Source organism: Epinephelus fuscoguttatus, linkage group LG3 (genome assembly GCF_011397635.1).
Source record: "Epinephelus fuscoguttatus linkage group LG3, E.fuscoguttatus.final_Chr_v1".
NCBI lineage: Eukaryota > Metazoa > Chordata > Actinopteri > Perciformes > Serranidae > Epinephelus > Epinephelus fuscoguttatus.
This window is the reverse complement of record NC_064754.1, coordinates 18,436,831-18,464,502: the sequence shown is the minus strand read 5'-3', so window position 1 is coordinate 18,464,502 and position 27,672 is coordinate 18,436,831. Positions and strand designations below refer to the sequence as shown.

Below are 27,672 nucleotides of genomic sequence, written 5' to 3'. Positions count from 1 at the left end.
AGGTCAGACCATTAGTTCAGTGATAAGTGCATCTTTCACCAGTGTCCTTCAGCCACCCACTCAAAATATGAGGAGCTTCTTAATTATTAACAAGGCTAAGAGGATAACACTTCAAATCTGCCCTTGATTTACAGAACTGAGCATGAGCATCTCCACTGACGCAGGTCCTGTGCTCACCCACTGTGAAGAAATGAACCCGTCAGTCTCATTTCTGTTATGACATCCTGCTCATTAGAAAACATTCCCACCCACTGTTTGTTCACATTCTAACACCATCTGATTTGCCTGATGAAGGTCTAGTTACATCGCAATAAATTTATTTATTATTTCCATTTTTATTTTTATTTTATTTTTGAAAGTTAGACAGTGTGCAGGAGTTTGTCCGCATCTAGTACAAGCACCCCATAGATCAACCTCTACTGAAAAAAACTTTCTTGGCCAATGGCTTTTCTCATTTTAGGTCTATTTCATAAGGCCCTATACAGACATTTTTGCTCTTTATCCTACTGTAGTTGCCGGCAGCATTACAATTACAGTGAAAGGTGCCTTTGCGCTTAAGTATCTGATGCAGATGTCCACTGACGAAGCAGCAGTATTCAACATGTTCAGTTGTGGCCTGGTACGTCAATAACTGCTCTTGCCTGGTGTGTATCATATCTGCGTAAAAGATGCCTCTGTGTGTCAGTCTGATATCGAGATCACTGACAAAGCAGCAGCGTTTGATGAGATTGGAATGAGAATAGGCTGAATATAAGGGACTTCTTTGTATATTCCATCCCTGCACTTGTGGTGTACCCAAGGAACAATTCTAGGTCCACTATCACTTTCTGTCTACAGGCTGCCTTTGAGCCTCAAAACACAAATGAAATCTACATGTCTATGCTGATGATGCACATCTTTCTTGTGTTCAGCCTTCCTGCTTTGCCTAGGGCCATTTCTGGTAAATGACAGAAGACCAGGGACCAGATATTAAACAAACATTACTAATTTATCAGTGCTAATCAGTCAGAACTAATTTACTAATTTATCAGTATGTATCGTAAATTAATTCCCTGTTTTCAATGTTTTAGCATTTACTGTCCTTAGTTGTTTTTAACAAGAGACAAATCTAGTCGCAGCAGCTCTGCACAGTTCAGGTGCACACAGGGGTGTTTTGGATTTAAAGACATTCAAGGCTGAGCACTCTAGTATCTTAATTACATTCAAAATACAAAAAAAAAATCCCAGTGTGAATTTAATTTATTTTATTTTTAGTAGCCTATCACTGCTGTGAAACCTGGGGATGAGCCACTGTAATGTATCTTTGTAGAACAGTTTGTTTATCTCACAAAAATGCACAAACAATGGCTTGAATGATATCTAACGAATTAGTCAATTAAACTAAATTAATGTAGACTAGATTTAGGTAAGTAAAATTACGTACGTGGGTTAAGTAAAAAGGATCGTGATGACAACGTAATTTAAAATATTTTAAAGTTCACTTGTTTTCCCATGGTTCCTAAAACCAGTTCCCCGGGGGAAAGTCCTGTGTTTGACACATCCACCGCCCCCATCTGCCTCCTTAATGGACTTTCACTCTTTACACTAATTCCTTCTTTACTCCCATCAGCACTTTGGTCATGTGATCACTGTCTTTCTGATGGGTTATAAATAACTGGCTCATGATTATGAGGATTGAATACAAATTGTTGTACATTATTTTTCACAGCTATACATACAAACAATGCATAGGAACAACCTGGGCACAGTACAACTCCCTGCTTTATTTTTCTGTCTTGTAATTCAAAAGCATCTGCATCTGCTCTCCATCTGTTTCATTTTAACACTTTGTAATGTTGTAATGGTGATATATATCACAAACAATACATTTAAAACAACCCATTACCCTCAGAGTGCCCATTTTAGTGTTCCATCTTCCCTTTCAGCTCTGATTGTGCACCAGTCAGGCTTTCTACTACTTTCATTCTCATTCTGCAACAGTTTGACGTGGCTGTCAAAGTGAATGTTTAAACACTGTGCATGCAAACAGTAGATGTCTGTCACAGAGAATAATTATTGTAAACGAATAAACAAAACAGCTCTTGTATTTTTCTAGTTGACAGAGTGAATTATACCAATACATTCTGCATGTCCACACACTGAGTTCAGTTAAGAACTTTATAAATTGCAGCCGCACTATTGCCATTAACAATATTATATAATATGAGCACATGGCTTGAAATGTGTGCTTTGACATTGTCATTATCCCTCATGATAAAAAATCTACACGAGTCTTTGTGTAGCTCACAGCTCTAAAGAGAGTCCAATGTTTATACCACTGCATGAGCTCACCTAAACCTCCTGCGCCTCACAGGATATACTTTTAATATTGTTTATGTAGCCATGTAAGGAAGAGACTATGGATTCTGTCTTTTTATCATGCTCAAAATCTTGGCCCTCATGACTGGATTTACAGTTAAAACTGGGAGGTAAGATGCTTGTTCTTATGCTGATTGACCAAGCTGGGCATTATATCATTTTGTTATTGTTGTCTTTTGACTATAATGTTGCATGTGTATAATGCTTAATATGATAGGTGCCATGTAATTTATTTTAGATAATCTTGAAGAAATGCTGTTTCTACTTGTTCCCTTTTGGATTGTTAAAAATGGCTCATAGCACAGGCACAATAACACTTGTTTGCTTGTTTAGGGCACCGGCAACATTTAAAGACAGGGATGACGAGTTTGAAAGCATGTTTAAAATTAGAGGGCACTTTGCAAATAATTTAATTGTATTGTAGTGCTTTGGGTATATGTCAAAACAATGAATCTAAGTAGAGACTGTGTTAAAGCAGATACATAGTCTAAATGCTCGAGAAGCCAGCCACATATAAAATATCCTGTGTGTTTACACATTAGTTACATGGATTATATTGAGTTCTCTGGCAGTCCAAATATGGACTGTTTAAACAAGACCCAAGAGCACTTAGCAAATATGTTTCTCCTCCTCAAGTTTATTTACATATTTAGCCTACTGGGGATCTCTTTTGCAATGATGGGATAGCTTAGCTTTAAAATAAGGCATTAACAAGAGAACTAAGAAAGCAAAGAATACAAGAAGTTCAACACTTCTGGCTGTTAAATGAATTGATCCTGCTGATATGAATTGTGTGTGTAACCAATGTCTGATAGCTTTTTCATCTGTGCTATAGACCCGTGGTAGACGTCACAAACTATATATAGTAAATGGTCACACAGGCCCCTTTTACACAGCCTCTTCAAGGCGAGAATGCTTTGCCATTATCATTCTGTAGGTATCATCTGTGAATAGAGAGAACAGAGTCGTCTCGCCTTAAGTATTATGTGTGCAACCAGGCCAGCCCATATAGACATCTGTGAAGCTGTTACACATAAAGGACTGTGTGTAACGTTAGCAATCTACATGTCAAACACGTTAATTGTTCAGCCCCTTACTGTGCATTCACACCAAAAGCATCATGAGCGCCAGCGGTCGCTCAGGTCGCTGGCATCGCGCTGCCTGGCAGCAGCTCCAGCAGGCGCTTGCAGCGGACAAGGGGGGGGCTGCAGATGTGTCCATCAAGGCTGACACGGCTGTTCACTTTACAAGGATGAACAAATATATCATTTATGTCTTCACTTTGTATTATCCATGACTTTCATTACACAATTAAAATAACGCTAATGAACACAGTCAATATAGCCTTTATGAGTCCTTTATAATTATGATTTTACTCTCCTGTTGGCATGTAGGAAAAATGAGAAATGTAATTGGTGTTAAATAACTTTCGGAAGCCTCCTTTGTACTGCATCGGTGTATTTGCTGAGGAAACACAGGGCCCGGAGCCGTCGGGCCGTCTGGGTCCACAGAGTCCTGCAAACCCAGCAACTCCACGGTGAATTTCACCGGCTCGTACAGCTCCGGGAGAACCCAGACCTCCGTACCCGAATCCCGGTCTGCAATTGGCTGCTGCTTCAGCAGCGACGCTGCTCATTTGCATAAAGTTCAGCTTCTCTCAACTTCTACTTGACGCTCTGGTCGCTGGCATCGCGCCGCTCGCTGCAGCCAACGCCCCTGACGCCCTTCGTAGCAAGTGTACATTGAAAATGAATGGCTGCCAGCCGCTTATGACCCTCATGATGCTTTCGGTGTGAATGCACAGTTACCAGTAGCTGTGTTCAACAACGGTTTGGAGAACAATGGAGTGCCACCCCTTACTATTGTAGAAGGCTGGTGTGTCTTCATGATGGCACTGGCACACATTGGATATTCTAGTTTGGCAAATCTGTCCATTGTCCTCTGAAGGTCTCCACCATTCAATAGATCAACATAGTGTTTAGAAAGGGCCCTCTCCAATGGTGCCGTAACTTGGTGTACCAACACACACATAGTGGTGACACTGATACAAAAAATGGATGCAGCACAGCTAATGGATTGATATTCATGTGGGGTAGCATACCACTCCAAAGCAATGGCGAGTTGAAGCCATGGTTCAAGAGGCTGTAGACAGTTTGTTGCCCTGCATCTCAGGTGTTGCTCGAAGTTCCAATACAAAGTCAAGTGTTCCACAACATGCAAAAATGACTCTGCCACTTACCTTCATCGTAATTGTTGGGGACATTATATCAGAAAATGGGCCTGTGTGGTCTCTCTCTTTGTCCTCTACATTCTTCTTTAGGAGACCAGTCACTGAAAGGAACTAAACGTCACAGAATCTTGGTACATATTTGGTCAGCGCCGCTTAGTTTTACCGTTTGATCATGTTTTTTTTTTTCAGCCTCCATTTTTACGCTACCAAAAAAAGTACGGCACCAGCTTCCTCTCCACAAATTCTCATATCACAGCTTAACAGGGCACTAAAACATACTTCTAAAGACATTTTAGGTGAGAGATGGGCAGCACAGTAACAGCACCTTGGTTTATATCTGATCAGCGCTGCCTAGTTTTACTGTTTTACCTGAGTTTGGTTTGAGTTTGATAGCGAAAGGGTGGGGTTTTTCTCTTGATCCACATCTGTAGTATTTGTGTCTGTGGTGTTGAGCATACAAAAATGTTAAAGTACAAAAAAGCCCTAGAGCCAGCGAAAATCTGCTGTGGATTTAAGCTGAGAGATAAGCAGGGAGATCAAGGTGCTGGTAAGATGGAGGGAAGTTCACCAAAGTTCATTTACAGATACTACCCACATTGATATGTTACAAAGCTGGTTGAAAATCAGCAAAGTATCCCTTTAAAGACTTCGTAGCCAAGCTGTTTGTTACCAGCTGGCAAAATCATGTAGTTGATAGTGGCTTAAAAAACATTCATGTAGGTTTTGCCATCCTTTAACCTCTGAGCTACAAACTTGTGAGCTGAAATGCAATTTCACTTTTACATAACTGCAGACAGATTTGACTGATTGAGTGCACATACTTTAAATAAACACACTGGATTCCTCACCTTCCCCTCTGAACACCCCTCAGTGCTTTAATACACCACTGAGAATGTGTCACATGCAACGGAAACATTTACACTGCACCCGTAACAACAACTTTGCACTTCCCTTACAAGCCTGACTTGTATCGTCTTGAGAGAATCACAGCTTCCATTATATGTCCACACTGTCATCAAGCAGACATAGTGACTGACTGCTTCACCACTGTTTAGCAGCCACCTAGCATGGTTTACATCTTGTGTTATGCCATAAACTTCTTGAAACAAGCACTCAAAACAAGGGGTGCCAGGACTTTTGTTTGGATTTCAGGAGGGACTCTGTTTTGTCTCCGGCGGTGTTCCTCAGCAGCCAGCCTCTGAGGAACAACACTGTATTATGAATAGTGTTCCTGGTTATCAAACAGACAATACATCATTGACTTCACTTCCAGTTAGAAAAAGAGATTGAAAGATTAATCCAAAGATAGATAGATGAGGGATTAAATTAAAAAGGGGCCTGCAAGTGAATGATATTATCTATGTAAATACTGGAAGCACTGTTTATTATCATTTGTCTTTCTCCTGTAACTTTTATTTCCAGTAAAATGCAGCCCTGTATTTCAGTAAGTGCATCCATATTGGACAATTCTGCACCTTTCAGTTTATGCCCAATGCCAACACAGGCGGTAGTGTGCCCTACATGGTGCAAGGTGAAAGTAAAGATGGCAGCAGCATGGGACCAGCATTCAAATCCTGTTTCGAACCCTGCAAATAATGTTTGCATTTTTATTAACCATAATGATTTTCCCGTACTTTAACAACACCCCAGGCAAGAATTTAAATATTGAGGATGTTGTCTGGTTGGTGAAATAATAAAACATACCACTTTAACTAATGGCAACTAATTTTTCTAATGGTATTAAATTTATATGGCATTTTGAATGAGAGTTAATGGTGAAAGTCGTGGTCTAAAATTATCTTTATTAGCATATTGTATTTGTGATTATAATTAATAAAAAGGTTTACTGTCATACAAAACATCCGGTAATTTTAATCTTGTTAATGGCGGGCAATAATATCAAACTATGAAAACATTCTGAACACCCTAATCAGGAATTAGGAGATTAGTTTTTATGGCATCTGCTCTGAGAGTCCTGTTGTACGGCCAGAAAATCCAACATTTCTCTGAATTTTAGTTTAATTTAACTGACTTACTATTCTTACAGTAATCTAAAATGGTCTTTGGTCAGCCCAGTTGCCCGAAGAAAATGTAGGCATTGTATATTTCTGCAAACCACATGTCTGTTTCATTTGCACCTTTCATTGGTACTATATCAACATTTTTAAGTGATGTCATATAAGAACTAAATTTGTCATCTGGAGGTGTAGGGGGTGATGGATGGTGTGTCACTAAGTGAGATACCTGCCAAGCAGCAAACCACTGCAGACTTCTGTTTAAGAACAAACAACAAAACCGGCTGTGATTTAACAAGTTACTTGCTCCTCTGTTTCCCAGGGGCCATATTAACAAACATTCTGAGGACACTCTCCGAGAGCTCCTAACTCAGCCTAAACACTTTAGTAAGGGGTCCAGGCCAAGGAGCGATTTAGAAAAGTTCTCAGAGGAACTCTTAGCAAGGAAGGGACAGAAACTTTTACCCTGGTGAAGAGATGTGGTTGACCCTGTTGCTACATATGACACATTCTTTTAACAGATGTGATCGGTTGTCACAGACACACCCTCTTGTGAGCCTGCAAGGTGTGGACACCCAGTGGACATCAATTGCTGACTGAAAGTGTTGTCATTGTTAGTGTGATCATTTTATTTCTGGCATTGTAATGTTATTGTGTTGGGTGGGAAATGTGTGTGTATCTATAATGAGATCAACCCCAAATATCCCTGCACGATCTATTCTGTGGCATTTCATTAACTCACTGCCATCCAGTGTTTGGGGTATCTTTCTCCTACCTGTTTATCTTTCTGACATTTTCTCCTCTGCTTAAGAAACTCTTAAGCTTCTTAAAAATCCTCCTCCCTGCTCTTGACAGTTTTTCCCCTCAGGAGTTGAGTAGTATGTGAATAAATTTTATTTATACAAGGACCTAGTCTTAACTTTAAGGGGGAAATGTCACAATTCTAAGAATTTTCTTTTCAGTAGGAGCAACTCTTAGCACCAGGAAGCTTTGTGAATACAACCCCAGGTCATTTAGCCCCCAAACGTGGGTGTTTTTCAGTGACCTGTCGCTGTTTTTCCAGCAGGGATAGTATAAGGAAAAGCAAAAATTGTTTTTTTACTGAGACATCGCCAGGATAGTGGCATGTAAAGTGGGTATTTTAAGCCAAAACATAATCTTTTCCTAAACATAACCAACCGGTTTTTGTATCTGCTAACATATCTGCTACATAATAACGTAATATAATGTGTCCATGGTTGGCAGAAATGTATAATGCCAGCATTTTGTCAGGGGATTAGGTTGTTTTGGTGTGAGACAGAACCTCAACTCCGACTCTCTGGTTTCAGCTTGTAAAGACGGTACATTCCTTCAGAAAGCTGGACTATGCTCACTTTGTTTATTTAAATGCCTAAAAACCACCCTGTTTTCCTTCAGTGTCTTAAATAATGTAATAGTCTCTGCAGATTTGTACTCAGTTGTTGTTTTTCACCGTGCTTTGTACACTCAGATGGCTCCTTCTTCAAACAAGACACCAATTTCAATGATTAGAACTCTTGTCTGTTTGAGTATTTTTTCCTTTGTGTTGTTAGGTGTTGTGTTTTGTGGTTTGCCTTGTCCTTTTGTTTTCTATTTCTCCTGGGAACCTCTTGAAAACAAGATGATGAAAACTCAAGGAATTAATCCTAATGCAGTGAATTTAATTTGAGTTTAGACTTTGATGTTACATTGCTACTGTGCTTAAAAGGTTTTGGCGTACATGGTCATGTGACAAAGCCCCCTATGAGTTTCGATTAGATACGAACATGTTATTAGATCAAAGGAACAACAATTTACTGCCCTGCTTTCCATTACAGCCTTATAGTGATGCATCACCTGGCTGTTGCCTTCAGTGTGATGTGACTGGCATTCAGAAATGGACTGAAATGACATGCTCCACATTCTACCCCCCAAATATTCATTAGTTTTAAAGATACTGCAGTTTTCTTTCCTGTGTAACTTCCCTGACTCACACACTGCCGTCTTTCGCTCTCTCCCTCACTGCTTCCAGGAATCCTAAACACAGCCAACAGTGACAGCCTGTGAATGTTTCTCATCATCGTTCTCTCCTTCCTCTTGCAGGTGGTGAAGATGATGATCATAGTAGTGGTGACCTTTGCCCTCTGCTGGCTCCCCTTTCACGTCTACTTCATTGTGACGGGTCTCAACAAGCGTCTGAACAAGTGGAAGTACATCCAGCAGGTCTACCTGTCAGTGCTGTGGCTGGCAATGAGCTCCACCATGTACAACCCCATCATCTACTGCTGCCTCAACAGCAGGTGGGTAACAACAGCGTGGTGCTGACAATCTAAAAAAACTAAATATTTGATGTTGAACCTGGGCATACACTGAGCCCGCTGTAGAAATTTTGTTTTGATCCAAAGCTCATGATTTATGTGTTCACACTGTATGGTTCGATCATCAAGCCACAACCTGAGTGCTCACACTATACATGTAAAATAGAAAACTGGCCTCTACGGACTGTTCCAGCTTTTGACAATTGCAAATAAAGATTCAATTAAAGGTTCTGGGGCAGGTAGAAGTTTGTCTGCAAGCAGAGATACTGCTGAAAATAATGTAGAGAGAGAGACCTCCCAAGAAGAGCTTCAGGGTCCATTTCTGCAAAAACAGATTTGTCCAAGTATTGATTTCCCCTCTCCCTGTCTCCCTCTTTTTTTCTCACACTCACACACACACACACACACACACACGTTAGTGAGTTAGCAGCACCAACAAACCAGACTGAGTATAAGCTACAATGCACAATTGATTGAGTGATAAAAAGGCACTGACCTTGGGGAATCTGCTTCATCTGTGCGAGAGCCTGACGACAGCCAGCCAAAATATCTGATATGTGAGAAATTCATCTGAATATCTGACAGCCGGTCAGGAGCAGCTGATCGGGTTATGATCAGTCCTCGCTCCACCCCAGTACACTGCACGGCAAACAAGGCCCGCCGAAACTGAAATTCAGTTTGACTCTAAAATGAGTTGCAGGGCTCAAATATCAGGCTCAAATCACACAGTGCATGTCCAGGTTATTTGTTTTTTACATAGCAAAATGAAAACTACAACGTACTAGAAAACATAACAAAAAAAACCTCAAATAAAAGAAAAAAGGAAAGGAAAAAAGCTGCAAGACATACATACCCTCAGTATTAAAATGTTTCAGGTGTAAAAGGCCTCAGGTAAAGGTCAATTATAGGACAATTATTTACCTTTGAAATAGTCAATGAATGGACCCCAAGTGCTCCAAAATCTATTGGATGCTGCACATTTATAGGACCGTATTTTCTCCATTTGTATGATAATAAGCATTTCACTGAGCCAGTTCTGGAAGCTAGGGGATGTAGGTGATTTCCAGCTGGTCTTGGCAGCTACAGTCCAGAGCATCAATGCTAATTGTTCCTCAGATGTGTAGTTCAAAGTCATCCCTGAGCATTCAAAGAGTGCCAGCTCTGGATCAGGGGGAATGTCTGTCAGTGCCACAGAACCACTGAAATATTTTGCACCACTAATTGTGTAGATGAAGACAGAGCTATAAAAGGGGTGTCAAAGAGCCCTCTGCAACTTTACATCTGTTGCATAGTGGAGACAAAGACGGATACATTTTGTTTAATTTGGTTTTTGAATAGTGGAGTCTGTGAGTGACTGTATTGAGTCAGTCATCAGTGCATGCCCAGTTTGAATGTGACCACAAAAGTGTAATTGATTTCGTTGTCACATCACATCACTGAGTGTAATTAAGTTCCATTATATGTTATACTAGAGGATACAAGTCAGGCATGAATTCATAATTTTAATATGACATGGCAAAGTGACCAATTTAGCAAGAGTAGTTGCTATTTTGTTTGTCTGTTTTGTTTCCTTACATTCTCTCCATTCATCCCTCTGGGTTTTTACTTTAACCATCGTCTTTGGGTTTATTAGAATATGACAATGTGACTGTAAGAACTGCCTCTTTTGTAGTAGTAGTTTTGTAGTAGTTTTATAAAAAACAGATTTTATTCTTTAAAAAAAATACATATTGCTTCTCTCAAGCATCTGAAGCCTCTTTGGAGTATGAATGAATACAGCCTCAGTGCATTCAGAGAAGGATCCGCAGCCAGGCTCTCAAGTACTGTTGGTTCCCTGTTGAGTACTCTCACAGTAAATACTCCACTTCCACACCAACTGATGTGCTTCTCATCACCACACAAACATTTAGACGTGCATCAGTAACTGGCTTTTTAAAAGCTTCAGGGACACCTCAGCACAATCTCTTCTCAGCTGAGGAGCCAACCTTTTGGTACAGCACTGTGTACAGTGTATTCTGCTTCTGGTCTTATTAAAGGTCCAGTGTGTAGGATGTAGTGGCATCTAGAGGTGAGGTTGCAACACTGCAACGTCTCCCATGTGGCAAGTGTCAAGGAGAACAATAGCGGCTGACACAAACATGCATATGGCCCTATCTGGAGCTAGTGTTTGCTTTGTCCATTCTGGTCTACTTTATGGAGGAGAACCATCTCCATATGTAGATGTAAATGTCTCATTATAAGGTAATAAAAACACAAGAATTATTATTTTCATAGTGTCATTGAACACTACTAGAACATGGTTTATAGATATTTTATAAAATGTCTGCCTGCCCCTAAACCTTACACACAGGACCTTTTAAATGAAAATATCTTTTTAAAAAACAACATTTATTTATTTTCCATTTTATTCTTTCTATATTTTCCTAACAATAACCTGCCTTGTGTTTTCCAACCATTCCCCTCTCCCTCTCGATGTGGCACCAGATTCCGAGCTGGCTTCAAGCGAGCGTTTCGTTGGTGCCCGTTCATCAAGGTATCCAGCTATGACGAGTTGGAGCTACGTTCTACGCGGCTTCACCCAACACGCCAGAGCAGCATGTACACGCTGTCTCGAATGGATACCACCGTCATGGTGGTTTATGACCCCACCGAGGGAGATGGCGGCGCCGGCGGTGGGTCTGGAAGGAAGCACTCCCTGTCGGCTAGGAAGAGGAGCTACATCACGTCTCGCCACTCGGAAGTCTCTGGATGCAACGGTGGCGATGCAAAAACGCAAAATGGAGGAGCTCCAAGCGCTCAGCCTGAGGAGTTTTCTTGAAGGGTGTTCTCACAGACTGACACACAGACATGTAAGAAAAGAACACACATAATACTCTGTACATACAAATGGTGCACAGGTCGTTGCTTAATTTAGATGTAAAAGCATTTTATCGAAGCAGTTACTTTAACATGCAAAGAATGACCAAGTGGACACAGAGATTATTAATATTTTAGCTCAATGGATAATATTAAAGATATCTTGGAGCGTGGATGGATCACTGAGTGGGCTTACTGGGCACAGGTGTGAAGTTCAAGGGGTCAGTTTAGAGTGAATGTTATTAGCAGTAATTATTTGAAACCCACACAGCTTAATCAAAAGTATTGAAGCCTCTACTATGGTGTTTTTGTTTGTGTGTTTGTTTGCCCTATATCCTTTAATATTGGAGCCAGATTGTGATGCAAATATAATTTATTTTATGCTTGCTTGTTTTCCACTACATAATACAGCTGACAGTATTAGGCTACAGTGAAGCAACTTAAGTATGTTTCATAGCAGAATAGATATCGTGATATTATTTTGTATGTTTTTCTGTGGAGAGAGCTGTCACTGTGAGACTGGCTCAGTTTGCGAGCAGAGTTTACACACAGGTCCCAAAAGTGTCATCATCACAATTAAAAAAGGACTGTGGTTTGTAAATTCCATATACTCTCTTCCATCCACATGCATGGCTCACAACTGTGGTGTTTGTTAGATGTTCAGGCATCAACAGGAGAGGAATTTATTTCATGTCGCAAACTGCAGCTTGGTGAAACAGGCCTCTGCTTTGGAAAAGATTCATACAGCCTTCCCTAAGTTCAGGGTTTGTTCTCAACTAATAGCATAACCATGAAGTCAGAGTTTACTTACAAAATAGCCTCCTAAAAAATCTGAATTGATGGCTAGCAACTAGGGCTGGGATGGGTGGTGCTAATATAGGGGGACCTTTACATGTCTGTGCCCCAGGAGCCCATTGTCTCATAATCCATCCATGCTCAGGAGCACCCTTAACAACATATGAAATGAACAATGCTGAACTTGTTAAACAGTGTTAAAATATGCCTATCACAACTTTTTTCCATGACCAAGACAAGACGATGACGAGGAGATACTGACATCATTTAAAACAAACTGTGACTAAATCAACACGCAATATTGTTGACTAAAAAGACAAGAAGGAAATTTAGTTTGAAAGAAAGGACTTAACTGAAATCTTTTTCTTCTTTTCCTTTTTTTAAATTACAAAATGTCACAAAGCTCTGCCCACTCTCCTTTCAGCGCCCATTAACCAGCTGCTCAGACAGGTCACATTGCAACAGAGAGCTCCACATCCAGCTCACAATCTGCAGTGACATTTTCAGCATCTGGTCTATTTTCTCCATCAGCACTACACCAGCAGCACACAATGAGTACAGTCAACCTGTTCTCATTCCCAGGTCGTCAATACAGACGCTATGTCACACCTCTCAGTGTGTGATACCGATGCACAGGGCACTCTTTAGCATGTCATTACAGCTGAAACACATTGTAACACATGGTTTATGTTGTGAAACAGTCAAGATTAGGTTTGGGTAACAAAACTCCTTGGTTAGGATTAGACAAAACATGTTTGTGGTTAAAATGAGTACATTTGTTATGTAGAGTGTAAGTACATCACTTCAGTTACATCATTGCCCAACAACCATACATACATAACGCTACATTAAAACAGTGTAGGTATGTTGTAGGTACGTAAGTTACGTGACATTATGTGAAAAGCAGCACATACTTTTGGTTTCAAACGAGATACACATCGCCGTCTACTCTGTGAAAGTCATGTTTTGTTTGACCAGTCTACCTCCCCTCTCCCATCCCATACAGCCTTTCTCGTTGAGTACTGCCATGGATGGGTTTACATTGGAGTTGGTTGAAAGCCTGGTGGCCTGGCTCATTGACACGTTAAAGGATGTCTTTGGCATCATTATCACACAGTGAGGGGCGTGATAAAGTGTCCGTATTTGAAAATTGCAGAATCAGAATGGGCTGGTACAGTACAGACTTGGGACTTGGACTTTTTCCACCAAATTAGTGTATGTATGCAGTTTTTAAATGCAGGAAACCCCATTGAAAAATAATTTCTGGTGTGTCACATTCAACGCGACTGCTAGAAAACAAGTTTTTAAACAGTAAGAAGCAGTATGGATGCCATTTAAAATGTTACAGTCATTGCTTCTTTTTATATCTCTTACTTACGCAGTCTCTCTTTAGAAATTGGTGCCAACTACATTTAAAAAAATGTTTGGACACTGCTTGGATAGAAACAGATGAAATATGTGGCAGCCCATCATTACATCACACCAGCAAAGGGGATAAAATTAGCACATCCACCCAGGTGTTGAATTTCCGTCACTGCCGATCAAAGTCAATCAGAGCTTGAACCAATAAATGTAGTAATTTGTTAAATACAAATGCTAGATGTTAGCAGGTGTTAGTGGGTTTCTTTGTCCAGTGGAAAAGGGGCTTTACTTATGTTGGAGTTAACAGTGACAACAACAAGGCTTTGTTCAGTAACATCTTCCAGAATATCAGAGCAGAACGTCTTCCAGGTCTGGATATATTCCTTTAAATTATATCATCAAATCACTAGAACAGAGTTTTTCTGCAAAGCTGCACTCTCAATCATTGAACCTGTGTTTATCATCAGATAGTGATAAGATAATATCTTATGTGAAATAGCCAGTGTTTGACTAAAATGACAAAATTATTGGTTTTGGATTGACCAGACCGAGTGGAATGTTTAATATAATCTGATGACTTTATAAGATTAAAATACCCAGAATTAAAGTCAACAAAAAAACAGACTAAAACAGTATCAGGCTGACTAAATATAATTTAAAAAATTGACATAAGACTAAGACCAGGACTACCTTTTTTTAATGTTAAAAAGCAGACGAACTTAACACTTCTAATACAGTATTATCATCTAAATTCAAAGTGCTTCGCCTTAAATTTTCTCCTTATCCAGTAAGAGTCCCTCTGCAATAATGAAACACTAAGTACCTGTTTCATTACAGAACATTCAGCTCTGATTGAGATTAGCATTTAAACACAGTCAGCACACTGCACACTGTTTCATGGAGGTCTGGGTCCCACGGTTCAAATGATTGACAATGAAATTAATCAGTTCCGCTTGTCGTTTTGCTGCTCTGAGTGAGAGATCATCTCACAGTGGAGATAATCTGAAAACACGCCATGGTGATTGTAATTCTGTAAGTATGTCGTAGTTTCATTTCCATCTGTAAGTATTAACTGCAAACTTTATGTGACGCAGAGAAATTACTCTGCACCTATTTACCCCCGAAGCTATGAATGAGCGGCAGCCGAAAGTCACCGATGGAATGGTTGTTGTTGATTAAACTCCATTTGGCTCTATATGTGGCTTTGAGTTTGGCTCTGCAAGTACTGAAATGGAGTTTGGCTTTCAGTTGTGTAATGGTTGGACATGCTGTGCCTGTAACTAGCATTAAGCCAGAGGCAAAATCCAGTGTACATTTGCGCACGCCAATAGACAGGCTGCTGGAGAATGGACAGACTGAAAGCAAACAAACCAATGAGGGCCTCGTGGGTCATTTTTACAGTGATAAAAAAAGCTGCACATTGAAGTGCAGCCTTTGTTCTACTGTATAGTGTTCTTTTAAATGCCTTCATACAAAGCGAAACAGTTCTGTCTCACACAGGTCCCACTCTGTATACTCTATACTCTCCTCCAATCATAAGCAAGCATGTGCCCACTGAAATTTGCATTAATGTAGCCAGCCAATCAGGATGTGCCTACCTGTATACATACGGAGCCTGCAGTATATAAGGCAGCATACACTGCAGTCTGCCATCCTTTTTAACTTCAATTTGCCTACCAATCATCTCTCTCCATGGATGGAGTCACCATTTCAGGAGCTTTATCACTGCGTTGGCACACACCATGCAGAGAGCGGTGTTCAGCAGCCACCAGCCTGTGAGGCTTGCTGGGCGCTACCCAAGTTTAGATGCCAGCAGCAGTGGGATCATTTCAGATGTTCGACCTGAGGCTTCTCTGCGATGAGAGTGAGCCGGAGCTTGAGATGCATAACCCTCAGATCCTAATCCAACCGCCAGAATTCTGCTGCTGCCTTCAGCCATCCCCACTGAGACAGCAACTTTGTTTGCAGATGATGATTACAACATTTTATAGGTGTCCCGCAGGAGTCCACAGCCGACATCTCTCTGCTGAGACTCCCCACAGTGGGTTGTGTTGGCCCCCGAGCACAGGCAGGTTGGCAGGAACCCTCTGACTGTGGTCCATGCACAGTCAAAGACATCTGTGTGGTAGTGTCATGGTTTATGCCCTGCCTCTTCATACAGTTCTATCTCTTGGACATGTCAGGCTCTTCTTCAGGGTCTGTGCTCGCTGGAATGACACAGGACTGTTGAAAAGGACTGGGTGTATGTCATGTGTGTTGCGCCTGACTCCACCTTCCTTAAACCTATGTGTACCCATGCTCCTCGATGACCAGGAAATGTCATATGCAGGGTGTCTACTGCTTGTCTTTCAACCCCTGTGGATCAGGCTAAAGCTCCACCCAGTTCGGTTGCTTCTCACCTGGGCAGGCTGGGGCCCCCAGGTTCTCCATTGTAGCAGCCAAGATTACAGAGAAGTAGGCGGGAAGCAGTGAGTAACTTTTAGCCAGTCAGGATCAGTATGTGTCGATGCTATGTTGCAACAGGACGTTAATTCATAGGGCTTCACCCACTGTATCCAGAGTCCATCAGAGGGCCGAGCCTGTGATCTGTCCGTTAGCCAATGACTTTACAGAAAGAAATAGCACTTCAAAATAAAAGCTCTGTGCAGGAAATTCACCATAGTTCAAAATTAGTTTTTAACAAACCTGACATGTTCACAAGTCACTTGTGGTCCATTCAAAATGGATCCATGACCCACTTTTGGACTGTGACCCACCATTTGGGAACCGCTACCACAGAGTCCAGTAGAAGGCTTTGCCTGTGCTAATAGAACTAGGGTTACAATATAATAACCTTCATTTTTGCCTTTTGCAGTTTTTGGTCTTTCTGTAAATTCTTCCAGCATGCTGTTATCCTGAGTTACATCTTTATTTAACTCCCCTGCTTGTGTGCGCATAAAGTGTTGAGACTGCCCCAGCAAATAGCTAGCCTGTGGCACGTTAGGTTTACAATACGATAAGTGGAACCATACTGTGAAAGGATTATATGCTGTAAACCATTGGACCAGTGTATCCCCTCTCACTCTGTACACATCAACACACAGACATGACTCGCGGCTGGGAACTAAGCATAACAATAGTTTTGTTTGACTGCTTTTATCAGTAGCCTAGCATTTTGTTGTGTTACTTTTTCACCAAACATACATTCTTAAAAGATACTGCAAAATATTTAAAAAGATATATATATATATATATATATATATATATATATATATATAAAATGTCCTATTAGTTGCAGTAAAGATGGCGGTGTGTGACGGGAAGTTATTATGTTTAACAAGTGGTAAAAGGTTCCAGGAAATTGACTCTGTCGTGTGGAACGAAATGACATCTTACTTATTATTACCAACAGTTCTGAATGTTTGAAGACTTCATGAAAGTATTTACTTAAGAATGTGAAGAAAAACAAGTTGTGCATTTCAGTGTCATGTATTATTGAGCTGTCGTCTGATCATTATATTGAAGTTAATATTTGTATGTACTGCTAATCGATCTATTTTCATGTTTCTCTGTATAAATGTATGTGTTTTGTACGAATGTACAGTACAATGTGTGCCTCTATCTGTGTCAAGTGGTGGCTATATTATTTGTTGTGTCTTTCAAGGATTATTAGTTCATTTCAACCTGAGCCTCATGTCTTAGCTCTGATGTCATAGAGTGCCCAAGGGATGATGTTTTTCTGTAGGCTGACATGGAAGTTAGCATTGCGCTAATTCCCTCTTAAAAAGTCTAGGGGATTGTTTAATGGATTTTGGATTACTGCCAAAAATAAGTTCTGTGACAAACGTTTATGATACACCACTTTCATGGTTATTGAAGTCTAAATGCAGTCACCAGAAGTAAAAAGCTAACATTAGACAGCACAGGAGAGCCAGCTCCTCAAGTCAACACTCAGCTGTCCGTTAACATCTAAAGGAGAAGGGACATTCTCTCAAGGACAGCAATGTTCTCATCTTGGCCAGAGAGGAAAGATGGTTTGAAAGAGGCCATCTACGTCAAACTGGAATGCCCATCATTAAACAGAGGAGGTGACCTATGACACCACTTATCACCCACCTACAATGCAGTCTTGGGATCCCTCCCAAGACGACTTCACATCCATTCACACCTGGTAACCCTAACGACACATATGATGGCCAGGCAGGTCAATGACTCACATGTGACGAGTCCATTAGAACTGAAGAAGCCCCTTGGATGAGAGGCAAAATGTCTTCAAGAAACGCAAGCAAGTCCAGTTGCCTATGATATAGCACTTATGATTACCATGACCTGGATGAATGAGAATCTTCACCGAAACATTAGGCTATTAAAAAAAAAACTAAACTATGGTTGCGTGCCATAACGTCACCACCATAACAAGATCGTGAAACCATGTTTAGCACCGCTCAGTGCAATGACGTGCTGCGGTCTCATTTAGCCACTTGTTAGCAACCAACTTTTGAGGACACATAGAGGCTTCAGAGTTCACGAGTTGGGGTATTTCTTGATGCATTCTGTCGTAGAACAAAACGTGAAAGTCTCTTAAGCTCGTGTTATCCACAGACCTTATTTCAGGCATCTAACCAAAAACCTATTAAAAAAATCGACTTTGAGACATGTGTAGTAACATGCTAACTCATTTTCTGGTTTTAGGACTCATTCCTGTGGCACACTATTACTACACTACCTTATGTCCCCTATATTTTGCCAGAAGAACTAATTTCACCGCTCTAATTCAAAAACAAAACTCAGGTTGAAATAAACTACTGTACTATCCTTTAAACTACTAGTATAATATTATAATTGCTGGCAAATGACAATTATTTTAGTAATTTAAGATGAGGAATTGTAAGAACTCTTTGTTATTGATGATACTAAGTGACTTTACAATTCTATATCATATTTCTTACAATGAGACCTCCAAAAGGTTTTTTGTTTTTTTATTGCTTGGTCAGTGCTGATGTATTGGCTTAATGTCGCTTCACTGCAATGGTCTTATTTACTTTGTTTTCATGAGTGTTTACAAGTGACATGACATGCTTACAATGAAATGTAGCTGTGACTTGTTGCAAACGCAGTCAGTTTTAATGAGGAAAAAAAACTCAGCGACTGAGCAATAGTGTTTTGTTTTATGTTTGTTGTCAGAAACAATGCAGGCCACGGTAATAATCCGCAACTTTTAAATATCTCAATTTTCTGTCATAGAGCATCATAGATTTGACCCCATGGAAGCAAACTGCATTCATGAAAGAGAGATGTAGACGTACTTTCAGTTCCTTGACCACTCCTTATAATAATATGTAAGCATCTTGATGTTTATTACATCATCTTTATCTTGTCATAGCGACCTCTTCTAAGCTTGTTAAACATTTCACATATGCTGTTGTAAATACGTGTGAACAGGAAGTTCTTACTCTGAAAAACCCACAACCATACAGATACTGGGAGCGGTTGCACAAAACACCTTAGTTCTCTCCTTAAGTATGACACTTAAGGCTTAATTTCTCCTTAGCTGAGGGACACAGTTGCACAGAATCCCTTAAAAGGTGTCCTTCAGAAAAACATTAACTCATTTACTGCGTTGAAGGAGATTTTACAATGGTACAAGTTTCCACAGAGATTGTTTGTTTGCTCGGACTCACTTGTGATGCCTGTTATCGTCTGACAAAGTTGACTTATAGTTAGATGGTGAAAAAATGGCAGAAGAAAAGAAGACAGAGGAGGAAAAGATCATACCTCTGGAGGAATGCAATCATAGAAAACACATAGTACAAAGTAAATTTGATCAACAAATACCAGAAAACAGGAAATGATTGTAGGAAGAAATTGCAACAAAAATTAATTCAATTAAAGCTAGAGTGTAAAATCAAAAGCCTATCTCTCTTGATCTCCTGGTCGCAGAACTCTCTTCTCGGGCTGTGTTAGTTTTTTCATTTATTACCATAAACTCTGCAGTTGAGATAGAGTCAGACATACCTGTTGTTTTTTGTTGTTGTTGTTTTTGTTTGTTTGTTTTTCTTTTTTACCTTGTTTTGGTTGCTAAGATCTTTTGTGCAACAGTCTAGGGCCTAAGTATAAGACAAAAACAAGGATAAAACCATAAATATGTAAGTGCAAATTTTAAGGAGAAGACTTAAAGATGTTTGTGCAACCAATTTTATTTTGAAGAAACCTGAAAATCTTAACCTAAGGTGTTTTGTGCAACTGCTCCCAGATTTTATATTACCCATTATTGTTTTGGTATGAGCAGCAAAAATCTTGTTGCTGACAAGACAAAAACAATGCACTCCTAAGGAAAAGAAACTGATTAATTTCCACGATTAAAAACACACCAAAAAATGTACGTATAATCTTAAAGATGAATCTCTCCGTAGACATGGTCACTGTACAGCACAGACTGTAATTATGTCATTCTGTTCATTTCAGTCGTCAGCAGCAGAACAACAACCCATGCTTATTAATTTTTTTGTTTAGAAGCTGCTGTCAGACCATTGAAATGCCGTACAATGACCACTCATCACCAAAAGAGTCACCAAAATTGAGATTAACTCAAATGTTGCGGATTATAACATTAAAGTGACCTTAATTTAAGTGTCAACATGTATTGTTGTCTCTGTCTTGCTATAAAAAATGGTTAATAAATTAAAATTCATACTGTAAAACAGAGTGTGAACACTGGAGCAGAGTCAGTACCAGAATTTTATACATCAGCTATTTTATTATAGTGGACAATCTGTGAGGGAACCAACTGGAGTTTCACACTAAACCAAAAAGCTTTCTTGACCTCCACAATCCACAGATTACAGCAGCAGACATCTGAATGAACAACCCTGTTAAGAGCTATTTTTATGCCTCCGCGCCAACGACAGCCATGGCCAAAAGCATTATGTTTCTGGGTTGCCCATCCATCCATTTGTCTGTTCTTCTGTCTGCCCCATTCTTGTGAACTCGATATTTGAAAAACGAAACATCCACTTTGGGCGGCACAGTGGTGTGGTGGTTAGCACTCTCGCCTCACAGCAAGAGGGTTGCCGGTTCGATCCCGGGCGTAGGAGCCCTTCTGTGCGGAGTTTGCATGTTCTCCCCGTGTCAGCGTGGGTTCTCTCCGGGCACTCCGGCTTCCTCCCACAGTCCAAAGACATGCAGATTGGGGACTAGGTTAATTGATAACTCTAAATTGTCCGTAGGTGTCTCTATGTGTCAGCCCTGCGATAGTTTGGCGACCTGTCCAGGGTGTACCCTGCCTCTCACCCGATGTTAGCTGGGATAGGCTCCAGCCCCCCCGCAACCCTCAAGAGGATGAAGCGGTTAGAAGATGAATGAATGAAACATCCACTTTGAGTCAAGGATGAACTAATTAGAATTTGGTGGTTAAAGGTCATGGTCACTGTGACCTTGCATTCGTGTCATTCTCGTGAACGCAATATCTCAAGAAGGCCTTGAGGGAGTTTCCTCAGATTTGGCACAAGCGGGCTCAAGAATGAACTGATTAGAATTTGGTGGTTAAAGGTCAAGGTCACTGTGACCTCTCAAATCATGTTTTTGGCCACAACTTCAGAATTTATATTTTTAATTGATTTTTAATTTATTAATTGTGACAGTTTTTCTGGAAATTGATTGGGGGGGGGGGGGGAATCTTTCACCTAAATGTACAAAACTTGGCAGGCACATGAAACACTCCAAGACATACAAAAAAGCTTCTTGGGCCTATGCTCTAAACTGAATGTAAAGTCCGCCATTTTGAATTTACTATCCAATTTTGGCGCACTTTTGGCTATTTCCGGGGGTCGTACTTTAGCGAACTCCTCCTGACTTCAAAGTTGGTCCGTCCCATCGAAAGACCTTAATTATGAAAAGTTATTCCTTTTGCTTTTTTCACACACTGGTACTGGATCATTCATTGGTATTGGCCGATACGCAAGTTCAATTGGTATTGGTATTGGTAAAAAAAATTGGTTTCACAACCTTTTGTTGTAGTTTTAAGTAGAACCAAACTAAACATTGGCTCATCTGAGCTGGTTAAATGGCTCAATGTCTCATTTGCCTTTCTTCTCAAACAATATAACAACATGGCTTCCCAAACAAGAGTTGCTTTGAGGATTGTGCGCTTTAGCTTCCATATGTGCCTCGTCCTCAGAGTGACAAGTGAATGCTTTGGCAGACAGATGTGCACGTAACCAGGCAACAAACAGCCACCTTTGAGATTACTTGATTACTTCAATTATCAGCAGATGACGATGATGTTGTGTATGTGAACAAATCTATTATCTGTGACATCAGCCCTGGTTGCTTAAATCGGAAGCTTGTGGTTTAATTACTGGAGGTTGTTTATACAGTAGACGTCGTGGGAAATATAAGAAGCCACCAAGTGAAGCTGACGCACGTGATGAATGCTAAGACACAGAGAGTCGATGCAACAAAAGATCAAAAGGTAAACTACTATATCGTACACTATGACTGATAGTAATGGCTGAGGGTGTATTTTTCTTTTTTTAAGTATAACTTGATCTGGAAGAGCAGCGGGAAGATGTCCTTTTTGTAAATGTAAAGAATTATGAAAAGGAGAGGATGTTCAGACCTCATCAGATTCAGATTCTATTTGTCAAACTAATAGCAGATGTCAGAGTATAGAGCTGAAATATTAATTTCTCAAGCACATAAAACCTGAGGTTGTTCAATTATTCATCAAGGTTGTATTAAACTATTATTTTACTCTACAGTGGTGAGCACTGCTTAATAAGGCAATAGGTATGCAGCAGCTCGTCTCTGCTACTCGACACTGCTTTATAGTGCAGTCTGGTCTGTGACAATGCATTTGTCAGGTTTGCATTTGAATATATAATTATATGACAAAGTATAACAGAGCATTTAATACATTCATATCACCAGATCATGGCTCGATCACATGTAAGACAGTGACATACTTTTTTTTCCCGATCAGTTGATTCCCAGTGTTGAAGACCAGTAAACACTGAATCTACACGATGTTGAGTTGAAAACTCAATGCACATGTTTTTGACACAAGGTCCTGTCTCTAAAGAGGAAATGCTTTTTCACTCTAAGTAGAAGCGTGGATCTGCACCACTAAATAAGGCAATTGTTACTCAGCAATTCATGTCTACTGCACATGGAGGAGTGCCAGTCTGCTGGTCTGTGTCAGACCACTTGGCAGGTCAGTCATTTTTAAAACAGCCTCTTACCCACCACAGCGGTGGAGAAGGGAAGTAGCATAAAGCTGTCAATTCCCTTGGCACTGTTGCTTCCAATGTACACACTTTAATGTCTGGTAGTTAAAATCATTTACTGCTTCTGCCCTTCTCAAACGAAAACACATTTTACTGTCGTTGCCACTGATATTTATGTTAACAGAACACTGCAGGGAACATGTTCAGCGATTGATAAGATAAGAAAATGCTTTATTTGTCCCACAGCAGGGACTCTGCAAAGAGGAGAGGGCAGAACAAGAAGCATCAGTAAAAACAGAAAGCAAAGTATAACAGTAAAATGAAAAATATTGTAAGTAGACAGACTGAATGGTCAAATTCACTTTATTGCACATGGGAAATATAGCTTCTTTTTATATGACGTCATATATTGGTGCGCTGGTGAAGGTCAGGCAACTGGAGGAAAAAACCTACCAACACTGCACAAATGCCTGTGATCAGCGCCGTTAAGAGCTGCTCCCATCGATCATACTGGGGAAAAACAAGGGCCACTTTATGTCCAGAAAATAGAAAGATGTAAAGGAAAGAAGTCCATCCATCCATCCATCCATCCATTTTCAACCACTTATCCAAAGCTAGGTCGCTGGGGCAGCAGGCCGAGTAAAGCATTCCAGATGTCCCTCTCCCCAGCAACACCATCCAGCTCCTCCTGGGGGACCCCGATGTGTTCCCAGGCCAGACGAGATATAGAGCAGCGGCTCTACTCCAAGCTTCCACCAGATGTCCAAGCTCCTTACCCTATCTCTAAGGCTGAGCCCAGCCACCCTACTAAGGAAACTCATTTCAGCCGCTCGTATCCACAACCTCATTCTTTCGATCATTACTCAGAGCTCATGACCATAGGTGAGGGTTGGGACGTAGATGGACCAGTAACTTGAAACTTGCACATAACTGAAGATGCCGCACCAAACCGCTGATCCATCTCATGCTCCATTCTAACCTCACTTGAGAACAAGACCCCAAGATACTTCATCTCCCTAGCTTGCAGTACCACTCTCAACTCACAGGGGGCAATGCTGGTTTTCCAGCAAGGAACCATGGCCTCAGATGTGGATCAAACACCTCAGTTTTTTAGAGGAGCGGAGTCAACTAATGTCAAACTTAAACGTTACAGTGCTGTGTTTAAAATGCCCTTACCTGGCTGCAATTGCAATATGCTGTGGCAACATCCCCGTGTTTTTAGCCACAGTTCAGATTTTAACATTGTTTCAACAGACCTCAGGAAACAGTTGACCTAGTAGGTTGAAAATAGTGGCTAAAGTTAGTTTACGTTACCTGGTAACCGCGGTGTATCCATGTACAGAGTTGAAATACCAAACATAGTTATACTCAGGCATATTTACTGACCTGGCCAAAGGCAAAATGGCAGTTGTTTCATCATGGACCGAACCACACACAAAATAGTTATAGTCCACTACACTCTTGTACACTTTCACTTTTCAGTCAGGAGAGACCCTTTTTTGTGAAAAGAATATTTGTTTACTTGTGCTAATATGTATGAATAATGTGAAAAGTCTTTGGCGATTAGACCCCATTGAGATGGTATATATTTAAAGAGGATAATGAATCCATCGTAGAATAAGGAGCCCCCTCCCTAGGGGTGTTGACACTGGTGATGGTAGAGGTGGTGAAGATGAGATGAGAGGAAGATGTGGAGAAGATAAAAAAAGTGCTGACAATCTGGATGAGTAGAGAAATGGGGGGCCTTTGTTGAGTTTTTCCTGGACTATTGATTCGATGGCTGTAGGTGAATGGGGTGGAGGAGGGCACTGCAATTCTGCCTAAAATGACAGCTGACAGCAGCAGAGGAGAGAGCAGATTAAAGATTTTGTAGTAGCATCCTGATTGGCTGAGAGAGATCATGGCAAAGTTTGAAATAGAAGAGTGAACACCCATAGTCAGCTGATTGGAGGAAGCAGTGGGATAGGGATGGTGAGAATTGTGAATGGATGAGCACAAAGAAAGTCTTCCCGTCTGAACTTTGCAACATCATCATGTTTACGCCGGGAAAATCAGTCAGGTTGTGGGAAAAATCACTTTTCTTTGTTTTGTATGGATCACATCCAACATGTGTTTCAATTTTCTGACAATACTGGCTGCCTGCAGGTTCATGCAACTGATATCGCACCAATATCGCACATGACTGAATTACAATAAGTGATTGCAAGTCTTTGAATATCCTTCTAATGAGAAGTCAAAAGTTTGTGCTCCTTTCTCCTTGTTTCGCCTCAGTAAAGCCACTAACAACAGCTGTGAGGAAACTGCTGTCCTGTTTCTTCCATACTCCTCACATCCATTTGTAACCATTCTTTGTATCTGCCACTGTTTGGGAATCCATTGCAATCACTTTGAAAGGATTCACCACACACACTGAGGGGTCTCTTCAAGCCTCTTAATGTGCAGAGACAAAATGTGCTGCAACATCATTGATATTAAAGATTTCTGTCTGTTGATTACTTCCTCCCACAGTGAGACGGGATTATCATGCTGCTATCTTCCATATGCAAATTAGACCAAAGTAATTTACCACAATCTCCATACTGCCTTTGAAATGATTATTCAACGTGCATATCATGTAAGAAGTTTGAATTAAGTAATTTCATGGCAATTTGAATTTGGCAGACGTTCACTTTCTTCTATAAAAACAGTTATTTCAAGCTTTGTAGTTCTTAGATGTATTTCTGTGATTTATGAAACAGTATTAGAGGTACAGCTCATCGCTGAGCTTCATCTCAAACTGCTGCTTGTCACTCAGGAAAAGTGAGAAGTTAATTGCCTGTGTGACTTTGTGCAGGCGAAACCAAGCTGTCAGCTGGTGTACCATACATCAAGGTAAATGTGACATCTCCCTTCCTGACTTACACTGATTTGATAAGCTATATGGTCTTAGATCTGACATTTAATTGGTTTATGGACATCAAATGTCACTCTGAACAGTGGCAGGTGGTTATTAGTGAGATTGTGTTACTAAGAGACCGTTTCACGTGATCTCACATGGAAACACTTACCTGTGTAGAAACAGCCCCCACAAAAAGCATTTAAGATCTCTTTTCCTTTTCGTTATTAGTACATGATGGCATGATTCACAGTAGATGTCATTTGACCCTTCACTAAATCCCGCCCCCAAATGCAGACTGGCCGATCACAACGTAACATCGGCCAGTTCAGAGACCAGGGTCCGACAACAACACAGCTGTGCTCTATTGACTCTAATGCAGTTGTTTCAGATTTCCTTCATTTTCAGGCTGGTTTTGTGGATTTGGAGCTAAATGTTGTGCCTGGGGCACGTCGTGTATTAATGATACTCGTTACCTGGAGAGGTTGGAAAAAGATATACATTTCTTCCCTGTTCCAAAACCAAAATCAAACCCTGGAAAGTGTAGGGTTAGCTAGCTAGCTGCTGAAGATATAGCCTACTGAATGTATACACATGCTGCTTTTGCTTTGACATGATTATAACAGTGGAAAAAAAGGCCGACCCTGCTGTACAGGAACCAGTGAAGGGAAGCAGGGAGACTTTGCTGATATTCAACCAGCTCTGTGTCATCGCATTGTGCGCAGATGAAAGTTGTTTCACTTCTTTCAGCAATCAAGGGGGCCAAACACTGTTCATCTGCACACACTGTGATGCCACACAGCTGGTTCAATATCAGCAAAGTTTCCCTTTATATTCATTGTCTTGTGTGGCGATCAGCAGTGATGTGGTGGTTCACTTTTACACTGTGATCTGTAGCCTATAGTTCGGCTTTAGCTTCTAACTATCTTTGTCTTTTTAACCTGTTGTTGCTGCTGAGTCAGTTTGACATCCTGGATATATCCTTCAAACACAGACTGTAGACCCCTCTGTCTGCTTCTCTCTGGAATCACTGTTTCATTTTTCCTAAAATATGATAATATTTCTCCATGGAGTGCAGTTAGTTACAGTGTGGGCTCCATGCTTACTCTGTCACAAAGGGCCGGGGCTTAGCGAAGGGTCAATTTTTGCGTATTTGCATGTCTGAAAGTTTAGATTTTGCTCTCTTGAACATGGCTCATATTAAACAAACATCACTGTGAATCCTGCCTTAAGCCTTGCAATTCAGCAGATGAGTTACCAAACTTTCTGTGGATGTCACAGGGAGTTGTGAAGGTACCCCCTGGGGAGGTAATGTGATAAAACTGTTGTTTTTCTGGAGAGCTGACATGCACCATCAGTGCTGTACAGTGGGGCTTCTTAATACACATCAACTTGAGTTGATGTGTATTAAGAAGCCCCAGGTGTGCAAGGAAAACAATGTTTTCATACACCACTGCTGAGTGAAGCTCTGATACTACTACAGTACAAGCCCTTTCAGCTCCCTTAGGTAGGTGTAGATGAAGAAAACAAAAACAAGGATGTCTCTATCTCGTATAGTGCCTAATGTCAGTGGATCACAACATATCAGATACTGAATTGATCTCAAGGTTCTCCAGTTCAAAATATGACCAAGCTTCTCTATGGATGTTGGTTCTGAAACAAC

The 27,672-nt window shown here is 40.6% G+C and overlaps 1 protein-coding gene across 1 annotated transcript in view; it reads left to right on the top strand.

Moving 5' to 3' along the window:
* Positions 1-17,138, top strand: part of tacr3a (tachykinin receptor 3a) — a 55,687-nt gene extending 38,549 nt beyond the window's left edge. Inside the window, exons 4-5 of the mRNA XM_049572403.1 lie at positions 8,704-8,900; positions 11,403-17,138. Coding sequence (XP_049428360.1) covers positions 8,704-8,900; positions 11,403-11,736 — 531 coding nt within the window. The 3' untranslated portion in view covers positions 11,737-17,138. The remainder of the gene's footprint in view (positions 1-8,703; positions 8,901-11,402) is intronic.
* The last annotated feature ends 10,534 nt before the right edge of the window (positions 17,139-27,672 follow it).